The sequence below is a fragment of the Camelus dromedarius genome, chromosome 10 (assembly GCF_036321535.1).
Source record: "Camelus dromedarius isolate mCamDro1 chromosome 10, mCamDro1.pat, whole genome shotgun sequence".
NCBI classification, from domain to species: Eukaryota; Metazoa; Chordata; class Mammalia; order Artiodactyla; family Camelidae; genus Camelus; species Camelus dromedarius.
In genome coordinates this window covers 2,445,488-2,465,073 of record NC_087445.1, presented here as the reverse complement: position 1 = coordinate 2,465,073, position 19,586 = coordinate 2,445,488, and the positions used below count along the sequence as shown (strand labels likewise).

The 19,586-nt window shown below is 36.9% G+C and overlaps 1 protein-coding gene across 3 annotated transcripts in view; it reads left to right on the top strand.

Moving 5' to 3' along the window:
- Nucleotides 1–19,586, top strand: part of ERCC6L2 (ERCC excision repair 6 like 2) — an 84,001-nt gene that overhangs the window by 37,875 nt on the left and 26,540 nt on the right. For 2 of the 3 annotated variants that reach the window (XM_031447098.2, XM_010974857.3), the window contains exons 13-17: nucleotides 79–178; nucleotides 5,976–6,128; nucleotides 10,135–10,215; nucleotides 11,590–12,751; nucleotides 17,403–17,557. In XM_031447098.2, coding sequence (XP_031302958.2) covers nucleotides 79–178; nucleotides 5,976–6,128; nucleotides 10,135–10,215; nucleotides 11,590–12,751; nucleotides 17,403–17,557 — 1,651 coding nt within the window. The remainder of the gene's footprint in view (nucleotides 1–78; nucleotides 179–5,975; nucleotides 6,129–10,134; nucleotides 10,216–11,589; nucleotides 12,752–17,402; nucleotides 17,558–19,586) is intronic. The other variant, XM_064490104.1, reaches the window with a different exon arrangement.

Sequence of the window (19,586 nt, the reverse complement as noted above, 5' to 3'; positions counted from 1 at the left end):
ATATCCAAAAGCTACCTCCTGAACCTAACATTGTTTCACTTGATTTTGGTTGCCTTTTGTTTTTAATCTCTTTTGCAGAGCATACAGGATTGGGCAATGCAGAGATGTCAAAGTGCTTCGGCTGATATCCTTGGGAACTGTGGAGGAGATCATGTACTTACGACAGGTATACAAGCAGGTAAATACACTTCCCTTTTCCTAACTAAGAAGTAAACGTTTGTCAGGTTTCAAAAATTGTAACAAATTTGTGTAAAAATATGTGTTTTGTTTTATTCTAGCTATGATACGGAGTTTAATAAGATTACGAAATATACTGTGAATACACTTACATAAAACAGATTAATTCTTAGGTTCATTGAATGTTAGAGCTGAAAGTTTCTTAGAAAAGTACTTCTTTAAGGTGCTCATGAATTACCTAGGGATCTTTAAAATACAGATTCTGATTTAGTAGGTCTGGGTGGAGCCCAAGATTCTGCATTTTTAATAAGCTCCCGAGAGTGGCAACACTACTAGTCTGCAGACCACAATTTGAGTCGCGAGGTCACAGCTCCCCATACTGTGGGCCAAGACATAAGTGAATGCCAAGAATGGGATACAGGTGCACTGAGACATCCCACAGCTCTCTGGGCAGCAAGATTCCCTAAGCCAGCGTCCAGCCTCGAGTAACCTCCTCTCTGGGTAGATGTTCATATGTTGCCATTTTCTTTATGTGCCATGACATGAAGAGGACTCAAGGGGATTCCTTAGAAATATCTACTATGAACATTTCATGATGTATATAATGAAACTGGGACCCGGGGACACCCCAGAAAAATGAAATTATAGGAATAGAACGCAAGTGCACAAACTATTGCACTGGTACTTATAATATTCAGCCAAAATTGCATTAACTCTTTAATATCCTTAGGGTATCAATTACTACTCCATTTATGCCTCTAAATAAAGTTTATTTAGTTTATAACTGCTCACTTGAGAAGATCTGGAATGAGGTTCAAGTTTAATTATAAATGTTAAATTTGGCTTACTCCCTATATATTCAGTTGGAATCTATTCAGCAGCAAACAGCTGCCACATGTGGTGATAGTTAACCTAAGAACGATCCAATCTTAAATTTATGCTATTTTCTTAATTCTAAAAATAGAATTGTACACAGCAGTTTTTATTTTTCTTAAAGCATTTAGCTCTGTAAGAAACCTTTCATCTTTTTGTTCTTTAGTTATAGCACAACTACTTGAAAATTATTTTTTCAGACATAATTAACTAAATTTGGGGGAAAAAGTATGATATTACTATTTTCATCTTAGGAGCAACTCTTTAGAATACTGTCTTAGAATACTTACTTGTCTTAATATAAGAGTCGTTCCTGAATCACACAGTAATTTTTCTCAATCCTATTGCTATATACATTTACTTTTTGTCTATTCATCTGACTCATTTAATGAAAAAAAAATGACCTATTACATAAGCTATATTGTATAATAATATATAATAAAAAGGTTCCAGAAGATGAAGATAATTTAAGTTTTCAGAAATTTGTATGATCTAATAGCTTATTAAAATAAGCCACTTAGGGAACATTCAGTCATACAGCTTGGTAGGCATAAATAAAGATAAGATGACAGTCATGTGAGGAGGTGGCATAAATGTGATGTAAAGATTGATTGGAGTTTGAACCAAGGGTGCAAATGGCAAACACACTCTAGCCTCACAGGTGTTCCTCAGATCTCTTGGATAGGAAGAAATCCAAAATGATATTTAGAAAAAAAAAAGAACCTTTAAAAATGTTGGAGAGCAAGAGGAGGTCTCTCTGAGGATCACAAATGAGAAGGAACCCTGAAAGACAAAAGGTTGAGATCAGGTTGAAGGAAGAAACCAAGCTAAACTGAAGTCAGGAAAAAACTACTAAAAAAGGTAGGTGCAACTTGTGGATATTTTAAGCTTAGAGTCAACAGATACTAAAGAAAGAAAGGAGCCTGGGTTAACCATGGTGCCTTTTTAGGGGTATTATTAATGATCTAACAAGGTGGTTTAACCCTTATGATCTTACGATCTTTCTCCTGTTGTACCACATTACAGCCAATGGAGATGTCTCCTCTCAAGTAGGAACAATATGTAGAAATACTGGAAAGAAAGAAGCAAGACAGAGCTCCAAATTTTTGCTGAAATCAAGAAGAAAGTCCCTTCTGTTGCCCAGAATATATTAAATACTTGCAAATTCCACCCACTCCTGATTTGAATAATTACTGCATTTGGCTGAGATAAGCTTGTAAGGCATTTGAAGACAGATGAATATTCAACAAAAAATAATTAGTATTAAACAGCTTAGGAAAATAAACACTATGAAAATGGCCCTCAAAGATCCCAGGTCCTAATCCCTGGAACATGTAAATGTTACTTTATATAGAAAAAGGGTCTTTGCAGATGTGATTTTGAGATGGGGAGATTAGCCTGGGTTGTCCCGAAGGGCCCTAAAATCACAAGTATCGTTATGAAAAGGAAGCAGAGGGGAATCTGACCCAGGCAGAAGAGAAGGCAGTGTAACCACAGAGGCAGAAATGGGAGTGATGTGGTCACAAGCTAAGGAATGCTGGCAGCCACCGGAAGTGGGAAGAGGCAAGGAATGGGTTCTCCCCTAGAGCTTAGGGAGAGAGAGCATGTCCCTGCCAAAACTTGATTCCATCCCAGTGATACTGATGTCAGACTTCTGACCTCCAGAACTATAAGATGATATATTTCTGTTGTTTTAAGCCATCAAGTTTATAATAATTTGTTACAAGAGTCATAGGAACTAATACGGGTGCTTAAAAAATTACCTTAAGCAAAAACAAAATTTATAGAAAAGAGTAAAAGATTTTTAAGGAAATTAAAACATTGAAAATGTAAGTGAGGTTGTAAGATCCTGGAAACTAGAAAAGATTACTAGAGGAAAAAACCCATTAGAAATACAGATAATGAAAAACTCCACCAAAAGGCTGAATAGCAAAGAGCAAAGTTTTTATCTAAATGAAAGAGGCAAGAAATTCGTCTAGATTACAGAGCAAAAACACAGAGATAGAACACACATAAAGGTTACGAGAGAGGAGTGGATATAGCTCAGTGGTAGAGTGTGTACTTAGCATGCACAAGGTTCTGGGTTCAATCCCCAGGACCTCCATTTAAAAAAATAAGTAAAATTCAAAGTAAATAAGTAAACCTAATTACCACCCCCCTTAAAAAAAAAAGAAAAGTTTGGAGAAATGAAGGCTAGATCTAGAAGCTGCAATATCAGTCTTATAGTTGAAGAAGGGAACATAAGAAAGAGAAGGGAAGAAGCCCCAAATAAGGGAAGAAACATTTAAACAATAGAAAATGAGAGTCCACGGATTTATATGGGCCCACTGAGTGTTAAATAGGATGAATAAAAATAGATGCACACTTACATCATCTTTGGTAAAGCACCAAGGATAAAGTGAAATCCGTAAAATTTCCAGAAATAAACAATATGGGAGGGAAAAAACAGCATTGTCTATAAAATTACTAGAATTAGATAGACAGTTGACTATTAGAGATACTGGATATTTAAGAGAAATAACTTCAGATGAGGGAAAATGATAACTATATTGTCAGTGAAAGTGAATTTTTAATTCATAACTTTCCCACTAAGAAAGATCCTAACCTAGATGACTTCAGTGGTGAGTTCTATCAAATGTTTCATGTTCTTTTTGAAAACAGAAGAACACTTCCAGCCTACTTGAGAAAGACAGAAGAATTCTGATACCGAAATTGTCAAAGACATTACAAGAACAGAAAATTATAGACCAATATGTCTCATGAACATAAATGCAAAATTCTTTTAACAAAGCCTCTGTTAGAAGCTGACTTGTTACCTCCCCCTGAAAAATAAAATAAAATAAAAATAAAATAAAATAAAATAAAATAAATTAAGAACATATGTTGAAGTCCTAACCCCTGGTACCTGTGAATGGGATCTTATTTGAAAGTAAGGTCTTTGCAGATGTAATCAAGTTAAATGAGGTTATACTGGATTAGGGTGGGCCCTAATCCAATGACTGATATTCTTAAAAGAGGGAAATTTGGATACAGACAGACAAAGAGGGAGAATTACATGTAATGACAGAGGTAAAGATGAGAGTGATACAGCTGTGGTCCAAAGAATGCCAAGGATTGCCAGCAACCACCAGAAGCTAGGAAGAGGAAAGGAAGGGTCTTCTCTTAGAACCTTCAGAGAGACAAGTGGCCCTGCCAGTATCTTGACTTCAGATCTTTAGCCTCCAGAACTGAAAGAGAGTAAGTTTGTTGTTTTAAACCACCCAGTTGGTGATACTTTGTTATGGCAGCCTTAGGAAATTGATACAGCCCCCAAGGCCAAAAATGTGAATTAGACTACTTTTTTGTATGAAACTTCCATATGACAAAGGAATTACAAACCAAATTAAAGGAGAGAGCAGGAGGAAATTAGCATCTATAATAAATAAAGAACTCCCACAAACCAATAAAAAGACTATGATTAGGCATTTGACTCAAGAAAAAAAAAATGCAATGGTTAACCTGTGTATGAAAAGAAGCTTAACCACACTTGTAATCCAGAAATGCCAAATAAAATACAATTGTGTTCTGCACATTCTGCAAAAGACTTTTTTGTTTTGTTCTGTGAGGTTTTTTTTCTTTTTTTTTTTTAGAGTGGTGGGAGATTGGCATTGTTCGTTTTGGTGGGGATGTTTTTAAAGAGGTGCTCATATACTGTTTTTGAGAATACATGTGTTTAAGGAAGAGTCAGTAGCAAGGGTAAAGTCCTCGGTAACGGGACCATCAAGTACATCCATTGCTGTTGTGATTCTGTGGTCCCAGGACTATAACCCGTGTTTCTGGGACATTGATATAAAACTGATCAAGTTTGTATGTTGATCCATAACTTCTTAGGTCCTAAGTGTCTTGTTGTAAGAAGGGCAACTGGAGATGAGAAACTGGTAACAAGTATAAATTTGGGTTTCAGCCAAACTCAGGTATAAATTCTAGAAATGATACTTCCTCGTGGAGAGTCTGTGAGCAAGGCACTTGATTTATCTAAATTTAAGTTCTTTTATTTCTCAAAGGAAGTTGGTAATATCTTACAGGGTTGTAGGAATTAATGAATGTGAAAATGCTACCCATGTGTTCAATAAATAGTAGCTCTTATTAATAAGAATAATCTTATTTGCCTACAATAATTTATTATAGTACAAGTCAACTGAGATGATAATCACAGTAAAGTATCACTCCTTACTAATCCTTCCATTAACAATAGATTGATTTCTCATTCTGTGCATTCTTTGTTTCTTTCAAGAAATTTTAAAGTGTACATGGGGTTGATCATATTGTACTTATATTATATTTAGTAAAGTATCTAGTAAATAAAGAGACACATTAATGTTGATTTTGAAGTAGCAGATATCCTTAAAGGTTCCATGTCAGTGTTCTTTCTGTATTCAGAATTGTTTCAGAGATGCAATGTTTCTTAACAGTGACGAGGTTTTTGCTGTTAGATGGCAATATAACCATGGTCACAAATAGTTTGATACCAACATGGTTATTATGTGATTACTTTAGATTATAATTTAATTTGGTGATGTAGGGACTATTTCTGCCAGTCTTAGTAGTTTCTGTTGAAATAAGTCTAGAAAGAAGGTAAGTGTATTAAAATGTGTGCCTTTTACGTTTTACGTCAGGAGGCTATTCCACAGAGATATGATCTTGACTCAGTTGTTAGAAAACACATGAAATAGGAAACGTAAGATTTCTTCTTCAATAAGACTGGCCAGATTATTATTATTTCACCATAATGGCAACATCTGCCAGGGAAATTAAAGTAAAATTTCCTCCCTGCGGGGATTCTGTCTGCCCCAGCTAAAGCTGTGTATATACAGGGAAAGCCAGGAAATTCTGACATATTGTTGGAGCAAACACTTTAAAAATACCTTGTGTTTTCTCTGTTACAGCAACTTCACTGTGTGGTGATTGGTAGTGAAAATGCCAAGCGATATTTTGAAGCAGTGCAAGGATCGAAAGAGCACCGAGGAGAGCTCTTTGGGGTCTACAATCTCTTCAAACTAAGATCCGAAGGGTCTTGCCTGACAAGGGACATCCTGGAGGTGTGAAATTTTTCTCTGACCTTTTCAATATTTTAAACATGATTTTCTCCCTCAGGAAACTTGAAATATAATTGCTGGTGCCTTTTTGGAGAAGTTTTGGTTTTGTTCATGAAAGCTGTCCTACGTTTAGAGTTTCTACTTTTAGAGAAATAGGAAATGAATTATTATACCTCTAAACTAAGATTTTTCCCATGCATAGTTATAAATGATGTATGCATACAAATACAGTTACATATACTAAACAGTGTGACCTTGAAGGCCATTTTCAGACTGGGAAAGAGAAATTTATTATGTTGAAAACAGCTGTTGAAGTCAGGAACTTAAAAAGAAGACTTTCCTAAATAAACAAAAATATAAAATGTGTTTCGATTAAAAGTTACCAAATGAATACTCCCCGAGATGCACTCTCATGTCTCATGGAGATTTTTGTTTTCTGTTCCCAATAAAAATTCCACACCAGTATTTCAAATTCTCCCAGTTGTGTTCATCCTCAGCATGCAGATGTTTCTTATTCTTAACAGGATATTTATGTCCTTTAAAAAAAAATCTTTTAAAGTCTTTAATATGCCAGAGTATTAAGAATATTAACCTATTTTCTACTTAATTTTGGTATAAGTATCATAAAATCCTAGACTGTCCTCTTTTTCAACCCCTTCGTCATACAGTTGAGGAAACTAAGTCTTGGAAAACTTAAGGGTATATTTCCCTTAACTGCCAGGACTTTGTAGGGAAACCTTAATGTTCTTCACTTATTTAATAAGTACCATAAAAATAGTTCGAGGAACAATTGGTCCCTGTCCTTAAAGAACGTAGACCACCTGATGGGAGGCAGAAGAGGACAGTTACGTAATGAACGCATGACATCAGTAAGCATATGTCAGGCGAGTTCCGTAACAGTTCCAGCGTGATCACCAGTGATGGGGAAGAGGGGGGTATGTATCTGTGTGTTGTGACTGTTACCACTGTTATACAATATCTGGTGTATATCGCTGAGTTTTTATTGTATTGTAACTGATTCTGAATTGAGTGGCCCATTGAAAGTCCCCTTTTCTCTTGTCTTTTTCTTGTTTTGGGCATACCATTTCTTTCATAGACTTTTTCTTTCCTATTTGTCTTCTCTTATCAATAATATCGTTTGTCCTCCAGGCCCCCCTCAGATCCCACCCCCATCTCAGAGTACTACCCAACATACCAGACTATACTCATGTTTCTAATTTGACATCATTATCTGTAAAACATATTAGTATTATATTATCCTGTTTTCTGTTGTATATCAAATAGTTTAGTTTCCTCTTTTATCAGAATAGCCACCCACTCCTTTTTAAACAAGTGTTAGGTAAGACATTCCACATGACAGTTTAATGAATGGAAAGTTCCCTTATTCTCTGGTCGTCCTAAACAGATGTTGCTTCTTCCTCAGGATTGTTAATGTCAGGACCCTCCGTATCTCATATTTTGTCTGTGGTAAAATATGCTTAACTTCTTCCTAGACACATCATTGGCACTCAATTGTTAAATTAAATGTTGAATTAAAATTGCTTATTTGTTATCAACCAGAATTTAGTAGATTCTTGCTGTGCTTTTGGCCAAACGATGTTTTAAAATATTATTATTCCAAGCCCTGTATAATAGAAGCGTATATCATACAGTAAAAGAAATCTTCCCCTTCCTGTGACACATTTTTAATTTTTAAAGGTTGTAGAAAAATCCCCTTTAAAATGTTTTAAGGTACAGAAATTTGAATTTATAGAACACTTTTAATCTGATGGCTTCTGGGCAGTTTAGTTCTATTTTGCATTGACTTTCTGATGGTTTCCCTTTAGAGATAGCTATTGAGAGCTAATTTCACATTTATTGAGTATATGCTAAATAGTCAGTACTGTACATAGAGCTAGGCATACAGAAATGAAAATAGAAAATAGGCAAAAAGTCCTGCCTGCAAAAAAATGTACATTCTATTTGAGGGAAACAGATGATAAACAGCAAAAATAACTAAAGCATATAGTATATTATGGTGATAGATTCTAAGGATAAAAATAGAGCAAATAGAAGATGGATAAATTCCAGAGATCTAACAGCATAATGATTATTGTCAACAATACTATGTTATATGCCTCAAAATTGCTGAAGGACAGATCTTAATGCTCTCACCACATAAAAGAAATGATAACCATGTGACGTGTTAGAGCTATTAGCTAGAGCTAGGATGGCAGTCATGTTGCAGTAGATAAATGTATCAAATTAACACCTTGCACGCCTTAAGCGTACACAATATTGTATGTAAAGCAGAATGGGGAAAGGAAATAGGGCACCTGTCAAGGAAAAAGCCTTATCAATTTTGATGGAGTAGCCAAGGAAGCACTCACAGTGCGACTGTATTTGATTCTTCGAAAAGATGAGGAAGGAAGCGGCGTTTAGAGAGAAGAACAAATGCGCAGGCCCTGAGGGAGAAGCCTGCCCAGCATGACTTCAGAATGGCGAGGAAGCCCAAGTGGCTGGAGCGGAGCAGGCAAGAAAGCAAAAGATGGGGCCATTCAGATGAGGGGAAACCAGATCAGGCAGGAGCTGCGGCTTCGGCTTTGACGGAGAATAGAAACAATCAGAGGGTTCTGAACAACAGAATGGCATAGTCTGATCTATACTGTCTATCTAAATATTACGAATCAGACAGTAGAGGTTCAAGAGCAGAAGCAAGAAGCCAGGTAGGAGGACACTGCCACGGTCCAGCCGGGAGATAATGGTTTGGGCCGGAGGGGTGGTGGTGGATGGCCTGAGATATGGCTGGGTTCTGTACAGGTGACAGGACTTGCTGCTGGATCAGACAGAGAGTATGAGAAAAAGAGAGGAGTTCAGGATGACTCCAAGGGGTCTGGCCTGGGCAGCAGCAGAGGAGCTGCCGCTTACCTATCAGAGAGGGATTCTGGCAGCTTGAGGATGCTTCCGGTGCTGCCAGTTACATCTGTTGTAGCCATTTAGCTTCTGTTGAGAAGATGAAAAGGCACGAGGAAGGAGGCTCCCCACTCCCTTACAGTAATAGCCTCCAGGCATTGGGAGGAAAGGTCCCATGGCAATTCAGAACTCTTCATCATCTTCTTGACTTCTGTACGGGAGAGTCTCCCTTGTTGCCCAGGACACCAGGTAGCTGGAACCATGCCATGGATGTATTATGAATATTGGTGTATTTGTAACCTGGATATTTGTTAACTCTGGTGATGGTAGTACTAATTCCCCTTGTTCTATCAACAAATAAAGCCTTGGAAAGAGAAATCAATTTATTTTCACTTGAAGATGAATTTAATATCCTAGGATCTAGGCCATGAAATATTTCTGCTACATGAAATACCAAAAGCTTTAAAAGCATACTTTCCTAAAAGATGTAACAAACCTGTTAGATAATTAAATTTTTTTTTAGTTTTACATTGGATGGATGTTTTCATTTTGATGTCTGCTAACACTGAAGGAATCAGTACACATTTTAATAAATATGAGCTACAAATACACTAGCAATGTAAACTAGAATACCAGTTCCCAATACCCAGCATCATCTGTGGTGCTTGAAACGTTGATAGTATGTCCTTACAGTTATTGCAATATTATATAATATTTACATGAATATAATAGTTATGTAATTATTATATAGACATGTATCACTACTAGGTAAATATATAACATTTTTTCACTCTCCCTGTGAGGGCTTTTAATGGAGTTTGCTGAGAAGTGTTAATTTTCTATCTGAAAAAATAAGCTTATGATAAGAAAGAAGAGTATTTTACGGATGCAGCAGGTTTCCACTGTGCCTCTCTACTACTTGAGAATTACAAGCATTTAAAAATGGGATATAAACTGTCTATGAGTTCCTTAATTAGCATACTGCAAAGCAGCATGAAGAGAGCTAAAGCAAGCTGTGCTCGGATTTCTTAACTCTGAGTTTTAGCACGTGCCGTTGCTGTTGTTTGTCTGGTTGTGTTCGCCCCATGTTTCACACAGTTATTTGCGTTCTTTGTAGAGAGAAGGCCAAGTGGAAGCAGGGATCATGACAGCCACAACATGGTTGAAGGAAGAACCTCCAGTACACAAACTAGAAACAGTAAGCAATCTTTGACTCTGTAGACCAGAACTCCAAGGAAACATGTGTGTGATGATTTGAAGTTTCTTGTCTTTTTCCTTCATTTTTCAGTGTGTAAAGAAAAAGTCTTTTTTTAAAAAAAAAATCAAGGACGGAGAGTCAGAGAACTGTCAGGAAAATTAATAATGTAGGCTAGCATTCCATATCACAGAAACAAATTGAGGCGCAATCATCCAGGGTTTACATTCCAGACTGGAATTTTAATATACCAAAACGTAACTCCAAAATTAAATGCACTGTATAGGTGGCCAATCCAGCATAAACAAATAATTTTTTTTACTAAACAACAAACTAAACAAAGATAGCAGTCAATATGTGTTTAGGATTATTGAATCCAAACATCAGACTCATTCTCTGACTCAAGCAGATATTTTGAGTCCTTTGTCTTTTGATCTTTTGAGTAGTTTGTCATCGCACACAGTACAGAATCTATATTGTCATCATAAAGCCTTTTTAAAAGTAAAGAATATATGTAGACTTTAAAAAAAATTGTTGTTGCTGTTTTTTCTTGTTTGTTTTTAGGAATTTAACTATAAATTTATACAAACCCAACAACATAATGGGCTGTGGGATAACTCTGTGTTATGTTGTATATCACATATATGATATAACAGTATATCATATAACTGTATGATAAGTACATATAATGATAACTATGAATTTATACCACCCCTGTAAATTTATATCACCCAATATGGAGTAAATATTTATCCAAATTTATAGAAATACATGAATACCAAATGTTGGCAGAAGTATTACTGGATAATACTTTTCTCAAATCTTTTACTAATAAAGCCTCAGTTGTCAGAAACTGGAGAATCTATTTAGCTCTGACTGATGTGAAAGAAACATATTTGATAACAACAATATTTTCTTTATTTCTAGGGGGTCAAGAGTCTATCAAATCTTATTTGTAATCAGTTAGAACCATTTGCCAGTTGCAAACTCTTTACTTTAACTCCTACAGATTTGTTTTGTTTTTAAAGCATGATTGAAAGAGTAAGTTCTGTGCTTTTCACTTGGAGGCCAGAGCTGGTCTCTGCATCTTACAAGCTGACAGCTCTGCTCTGTGCTTTCCTTAGAAATAACTGATCACTTGGTGTTCTAGTTTAAATTTTCATTCATTTGGAAAGTTATTCAACTTGAAAAGAGAAAAGAGTATACCAGGCTGTAATATTAAATCTGTTAACGTTTGTTTATTAAATGTTGTAGTTACAGAAAATACGAAGTGATACACATCAATTATATGCCCAAATTTAATCCCCTTCCAGTGTGATGGATTTGATATTATTATCGTGATGTTTTCTAATATTTCTGTCATTGCTTCTTATATAGCCTGGAGGGCCTGACTGCCAACACAGAGGTCCAGAACAACCTGCAGAACCACTGGCAAAAGCAGCACGTGATCTCTGCAGTGAGTTTAGTGACGATGAATCGGTGGGAAACTCTACAATAAAGACTGCTAAGAACAAAGCATCAGACTCAAGTAAAACTTTAGGTTCTCCTGGACAGCTCACCTTACTCCAGTGTGGTTTCTCTCAATTGTTTGAGGCAAAATGTAAAGCGGCTGAGGACAGTGATGGAAGCAGTACCTCTGATGATGTGAGTTCTGATGAACAGCCCTCATGCCTTTCAACACAAGCCGAAGATGTGGGTTGTCAGGAAAGTCGAGAGTCTCTTGGTACTTTGAAACATCAGCAATTAGCTAACATCCTAAATCCAGATGAAAAATGCATTCTTGATAAAAGTAAGAAGATTTTAGAACAGAATATTTCTTCTGAGTCTGATGATGAGAAAAATTTTAAAAATACAGCTGACCACCGTTGCATCTTAGAGGATGTCACAGATTCAGAGGACAGTGATGTCATCTTTCCCACGCAGTATACAACTCAGAGAGTCCTTAAGAATAGTGTAAGATTTAAGCTACCTGTGGATGGATCTGAAGATTCTGAAACAGAAAACCCTGTAAAAGGAAGAAATAATGGGGATGATAGGAAGACCAATGTCAAAGGAAATGGACTAATTTCAAAACAATTAAATCCTGAGAACATGACCCTGAAATCTTTTCCAAAAAGAAAAGGAAGTAGCGATATTAGTGATGAATCTGATGACGTTGAAATTCCGTCCAAGTCAGGATTAAGAAAGCAAAGAGCTACTAGTTCTTTGAAGTTGAAGAGAAGAAAGGAAAATAAAAGGGAATTTTGCACTTTTCCAAAAACAATGAAGAGAACAGACCAACTGTGTGCAACAGCTAAAGACTGCAACTCTCAGACTATTGATGATTTTTCATCCTCAGATGACGATTTATCTGTTCGCCATATCAGTTTCTCTAAACAGAATCATAGACCAAAATCTATAAAAGAGAGAATCAGTTTTTCTTCAAAATTGCCTGGTCATAAGAAGAACAGCACTTCCATACCAAGAAAACCAATGAAATTTTCAAACGAGAGCATTGTCAATCAAGAGCCCACATGTGAATCAATGGATAAATTTTTAGGTAACTGCAAATACATTCTGAAAACTTTTCTTTACATATTCGTTTTGTGCAATCAGACAGTTCTGTAATAGATTCTTGAGTTAGATTGAATTAGCTCTACAACCAAGATGCTACCTTGAGACACCAATGAGGGAGTGGTTGGTGGCAGGATAAAGGGAAGACTAGACCTAGGTCAAGAAGAGAAGTTTCTCATCTACCCCAGGACCCCTTCCACGTGGCCCATCTGAATCACAGCCCCCCACCTCCATAAATACTAATTATTCTAACATCTTTGCGTTTTTATGGTTTTTGTCAAATGTGTATACATTTGATACAAATGTGTATCCCTAGACATTATAGTTTAGTCTCACTCATTAAAAAAAAATTTTAGATGGTTTATTTTAACGTATAGGATTCCACCTCTGTCTCTTTCATTTCTCTGAGGTTCATCTGTTGAAGAACCCAGGCCACCTATAGATTTCTACTTAATTTGCATTTTGCTGACTATGTACTCTTGGTACAGTTGGACATATTCCTCTTCCCTCTGTATTTCCTGCAAATGAGCAGTTGGCTTCTGACACTGTATCAAATCTAGTCCCTTTGACAAGACAAAAGTGTGTGACAAATGTTCGCTGGTTTCTCTCTTATGGTCTTGGCAGCCATTGATGCTTAATGCCTGTAACTATTCATTCAAAGCAGCAAAATGACAGTTTCTACTTCTCTTATTTATTTTTCATTTGTTAGTAAGGATGCTTCTGTAAGGAGATGCTTCTCCTCATCTGCTATTACTTACCCAGTGGTGCAATTCATATAGAGAAGGCAGGAAAAACAGTTTCTTATCAGCTTTTTGCATAGTAAGTTGACTTTCTATATGCTTAAAGGATGACCCATTCTTCTCTAAAATCGCTATGAATTATTGATTCAAACATATTTAATGGGTCCAAATCCATTTCAATTAATATTAATATTGAGGCTCAGTTAGCCCATCTTTGGATAGTGGGAGCCTTTGGACATGAGCATTTTGATTCATGAGATCTCTGACATGATGCTGATCATCTTTAATTGCAGGACGCTCCAGAATCATCTCATGCGTTTTCTGCCTGAGACCTAGAATCATTAATTTCTCCAAGAAGCCTTGGTTTCTTTTAGAGAGAAAGTGTGTTTGAAGACCACAGGCTGGTGCGAGGAATGACCAGTGCTACTATACTAGCTTGGTTGTTATTTCTGGGCCTTTTCAGTGGATAAATTATTTGTGTATATATGTATGTGTGTATATAATATATATGTACATATGTGTATTTTTACATGTTTTTTTTTCCTTTTCTTTTTTCCAGTAATTTTACTAGATTGTATTTTGGTGTTTGTCTTAGCGCAGGCTGCTGTAACAAATTACCATAGACTGAGTGGCTTACACAACATTTATTTCTCACAGTTCTGGAGGCTGGAAGTCCAGGATCTGGTTGCCAGTGTGGGTAGGTTCTTGGTTAGGACCCTCTTCCTGGTTTACACCTGGCTGCCTTCTTGCTGTGTCCTTACATGGCAGAGAGAGAAATCATCTCTCTCATGTCTCTTACTATAAGGGCACTAATCCCATTCATTAGGGCCCCATCCTCATCATCTAATTATCTCCCAAAGTCCTAACCACCAAATGCCATCACACTGGGGATTGGGGCTTCAACATGTGAATTTTGGCGGGGGTGCAAATATTCAGTCCAGAGCTGTCTGGATCAGTATTCTCATAGTGTAGCCTCAACTCAGTTTTTATTTCAGGAAAGTGTATTTGTACTAGTATTTTTAGTTACTTGTTCTAGCTCTTGTCTTCAGGAATTTCTGTCATTCAGATCTTCAGTCTTCTTTGTCTTCAGTGTTTGTCACATTCTCTTAAATCCTTTATCTCCCTTTCATTTCTTCTTTTTAAAGATTTTCTTCTATTTCTCATAAATCAGTATCTGTTATGTTTATCCCCTCTTAATGTTCCTTCTAGTTTATTCTTCATTTCTGATTTTTTTTTAAATTCCTAAATCTTTTCTGAGTTCTGCCTCTCATTTCTGAGTTATTCTAATTCTGATTTATGTTGTTGGTTCCTGTATTTTATGACTTTCTTAAAGTCTTTTACCTAATTTCGAAATCATTTATGATTTTATTCTGTTTTGTAAGCACATCTTTCTGGCATGTTTTTATTGTAGGATTATTACTTGCTGCTTATTCTCTTTTCTCTTACAATTTTTATGATACTTGACCCTCTTGCTCATTTTTATAGAAATTCTTTTCCTGGAATTTTTTTTTAATGACACAGAGTTTAGGAAACCTTTTCTAACTTCGCAGAGATTCGTATCTGCTATTTGTGCACAGTGTTCAGGACTGTGGTGGGTTTCCTGTCCCTGCCCCTCTCCCCTGCTTTTCTCTAGACCTCCTCTTTCCCGCAGCCCTGTTCTTCCTCTCCTGCTCATTTTGACTCCACCTCAGCAGCTTTTCCTCATTGTATGGTCCTGACCTGGGAGCCCTTGTGGGTCAGTTTGGGGAGTTCTTAGGGCCAGCCTGCCCCAGCCTCTCAGGTCTCTTTCCACAAGCCCCCCGTACACAGCACTCAGCTTTAAAGAGTAGAAGACCTTCCCAGATCCAACTGCTGATCTCAGGTAGCCTGTGGTGCCAGGGTGTCCTCACCTCAGATCCATCAGATGCCACCCTGCTGTTTCCTTCTTCCTTCACCACAGAGACCCTGATGCCATGCAGAGTGTGTAGCTATTAGTGGCTGATACCCACCTTCTTGTATTTTAGGGCTCATGAGAGTGTCTTGTAATTTTATTTTGTTGGGAGTGTTGTCCTCGGCTTTTGGTTTTGTGGCTTAGTTACTGTTCTCATGTTCTCACATGAGGATTCAGAGAGATTGAAAATCTTTCCCTGCCACAATCTGCCGAGAAGCTGTGTAGTGACTTTTAAGAGTCAGCATTGCTTTCAAAAGTGTCTCATTCCCCAAAATTACCTGAAAGAATCTGATATATAGACAAGGATATTTTGATGTTAAAAACCTTAATGATTGTGTTTGATTTATTTACAAATCAAGCTTGCTTTTGTGGTTATTAGCAGCCTCGTTTAAAAGTTCATTATGATACATATTTTGATACCCTTGTAACTAAGTGCAGGTTTCCCCTGTTATGTGAAAATAGAGCCTTCCTGAGTAGCTTTTCATAAGCCAAAATGGCACAAAGCAAAGAAGCAATTACCTTAGAAAACATCTTGTTCACAATTGCACAAAATAAATCCAGCTTAAGCCCAGATGCTCACAGACACAGCCCAAAGCTGTGACAGCTTGATGCGGAGATGCTGAGAGTCATTCCTGGGGAAGGAGCTTGGCGGTGCCCCTCCTGGGGCTGGGGAGTGCGCTGGCCCTGCAGCGGCTCGCTGCAAAACAAACACTGGACACTGTTGTCACTTTTTGCCCTTTTTCATAAAAGTGAAAAATCCTCTTTGGATTTCTTCCTCTGTGGAAACACGTGCTAATGGAGGTCTTTCAGAAAAGCTAAGTGGTAGAAAGCAAACTTTCAAGAGGCGGCGGACTATCCTTTGGTTTGCGTGCTGCGATTAGATTTTAGGTTTGAGGAGTTACTGCAGAAACTTTTTAAAAAGAGCGGCCAAGTTTTGGTCTTGGGTTTTTCGCCGTGTAAAAGGAGTCAAGAGCTAATGTGGGACTAGTTGCTATTTTGAATAATGCATCAGGTGTGTCACCAACATCTTAAAAATCTGCCTAAATCTTCCACCGGAAGAGTCCTTTTGAAGATTTTAAACTGTCACTCTATACATTACATGATATTTTGGAATTAAAGGAGAATATTCTCTTAGTTGCTCTGTTAGTCATCTTATGTGACATCTTGTTTTCTCATGATTGACAGTTTTGGCTGAGAGAGGTTCAGGACTGAAACAGCACAAGTGTTGAAGGTCATAATTGAGCTTCATTGCCAGAGCTGTTTGAGGGAGCTTTTATAGACCTCAGTTCTAGCCTTCTCTTTTATGACCACAATTTAAAAGTAAATTATAGGTGCCTAGAAGCAAAACAATAAAAAATGTAGCCATTTTTTAAACTTCTTCCAGATAAAAGCTGTAAGTTAATTTTTTTCATTTCCTCAGAGCCTCCAGATCTTGACATTCTCTGGGCATATGTACAGAAAAGACACGATAGAAACAGTAAAGCTGAACAAAGCCGTCCAACTGAAACTCCCTGGGCGTAAACCCCATGCTCCCGCTTCATCCCTGTAATTGCGTGCGTGCTTAAAGGCACAGATGAGACTAGAGCTTCTCTTTAAATGAGTAAACATTTTTTTTAAATCAACAGAGAAAACATATTCAGCCTTCCACTATGGCTTTTCTCTTGGCAAAACCCTTATTTCAACTTGAAATCTAAAAATTACTACCTCATCACAAAAGTCCTTACATTGATAAGAGAGAAAAGTCATCTCCAAGTTAACCTGGATCAGTATATTTGAACTCTTTTTCTATTCAATATCTTTATTTAAAGAATTCTGATCCTGACATCGAAACTGGACGTTTCCCTCAAGGTTTAAAAATAAAATAAGCATAACCGGTTTTAATGTATTGCTGATCATTTTTAAAGTGTACTTTGAACCATATTGCTTCATCATGCGGCATCACTTAACCAACGTCGATTGCCTCCTAGGTGGCGTTCAGGAAGTGGCTTACGTTCACTCAAACCAGAATGTGATCGGATCAAGCAAAGCGGAAAATCACATGAGCCGATGGGCAGCGCGTGATGTGTTTGAACTGAAGCAGTTTTCCCAGCTTCCCGCAAACGTAGCCGTTTGCACTTCTAAGGTAGGAAGAGCTTAGGTAATGTCTCTTCTCATTTTAATCTCATTTTCCTCAGTAGGATCTTCTCTAAGTATTCCCTCAGAAGTACAAACAGGCCTGCAAGTGACGCATAAATAAGCGTAAAAACCAGTACCACTGGGGACACTGTCGTCACTCAAGATGTTTTATATTAAGAGCCAAATCTATATCGAGATGCCTGATATTGTTGAGTTGCTTAATAGTTTCCCTCAGTGAAAGTTTGCCAAAAATGAGGAAACTGAGGGAATCAGTTAAATCACAACCAAAACTACTTGTCTCACGTGGGGAAGGGAGAGTGTATCATTAGATTTCCTCCAAAATGTTTCATCTAAAATGAAGATGCACCCAAAAACTAACTCCATATAGAATATATTTTTAACAAAATATTTTTTATAATGTTGTTAAAAGTAATAAATAACTTCTCTCGGCTCTTCTCATTTAAAATTGCTGTTATATAGAAACAAGGCTTTATATAAAAGTAGGTATTTTATTTACACATAATGCCTTTCATCAAAAGTTTTAAAAACTATTTTCTTCTCTTTGGCTTATTTTTTTTTTAATTCCTTAAAGCTAAGTGTCTGAGGAGTCATTTTTTTCTACCGCTTTTAGTGTAGAAATTAAAAATGTGTACTGTGTATAACAATGACGTTTTTGTTTCAAGTTAGCACTACTTTTAAAAATGAAGGGAGGGAAGGGCCTCTGAACTGTCAAACTGTCTTCATTTAGTTGTACTTCATCTGGTTTGACAAAGATTTGGGGCTGTCTTAATAAAATTAGAATACAAAATGAAGTTCATGACCAAAGAGAATAGGAGATAAACTGGAAGTTCAAGACTGGGGGAAAGTTAGAATGGAATTATATACGATATATTGTATCTACCTAGACATATGTTTTTTTAACTGACAGATTTGATTGAGTTTCCTGGTAGACGAAACAAAGGAAGTAAAAATATATGTAGTGTTTTTTCAACTAGAGCATTTGAAAATGTTGGGCAGTTTGGGTGGTCACAGTGACTGAGGGCCCAACTGGCATTAATGTCTGGAAGCCAGGGATACTAAATGGCTGTCCCCACTTGGGGGGGGGGGGGACCCACATGCCAAGAACTGTTCTGCCCAAAATGCCATAACACCCTGCTGAGAAACACTGAGCTGAATGGTTGTCCTTAGAAAAAACAAAAATACTAGCTCTTCTAAGGAGGAGCAAGGCTTTTTTTTCCCTAGTGCTTAATTTGAAGAAAATTTGTCACCTGACGTTTTAAATGGGGACCATTGAATGATCTAGTCAACAGTCAGTTGTCTTATAATATCCTTAGAGTAAATGTAATAATGGACTTTGAAAGGCTGTGCTTTTAGCATTTTTCAACGTAATCCAAAGACACAATACCAAGACATAACTCATGAAAGCATTCTCTCGTGACTTAAGTATGCCACTTATTATATTTTCATTTGCTATACGAATATACCATATCTCAGCCAAAACTGTAGATGGCATCTCTACAATTTGACTACCTCGTAGGAACCACGTGAAAAAGATAGGCAGAAATATGCTGAGTTTGCTGGAAATTTGCTATATGAGAATGAAGAGCGTATCAGAATCTTCTAAACAGACAGCTGCTTTTTAATTAGGTTTTTTATTAAACCATGCCTTTTTTTCTTAACCATGCTCTTTTCCAAGCAAATTTTAATGTGAAAGGTCAGAAAACTTGGCAAACCATATAGTAGATGTTAATGAAATAATTTAACTAGATATTGGTTACTAGCTTATTCAAATATTTCTCAGAGAAGAAGTTTACAGCCATATGATATCTCCCAAAATGGACCAAAGAAGCAACCACTAGATAGAGAAGCAATGAAAAGCCCCTTTGGAACTGTCCCAAGGAAAGCTGTAAACATGAGAATGATGGAAGTATACTTTGCCTTATTTAATAGAGGGGTGGGGGGAACACGGAGGGAGTTCTTTTATCCTCACGTTAGCAATATCAGTAGTTTTCAGCATTTTTCAGCCCCGGTATTCT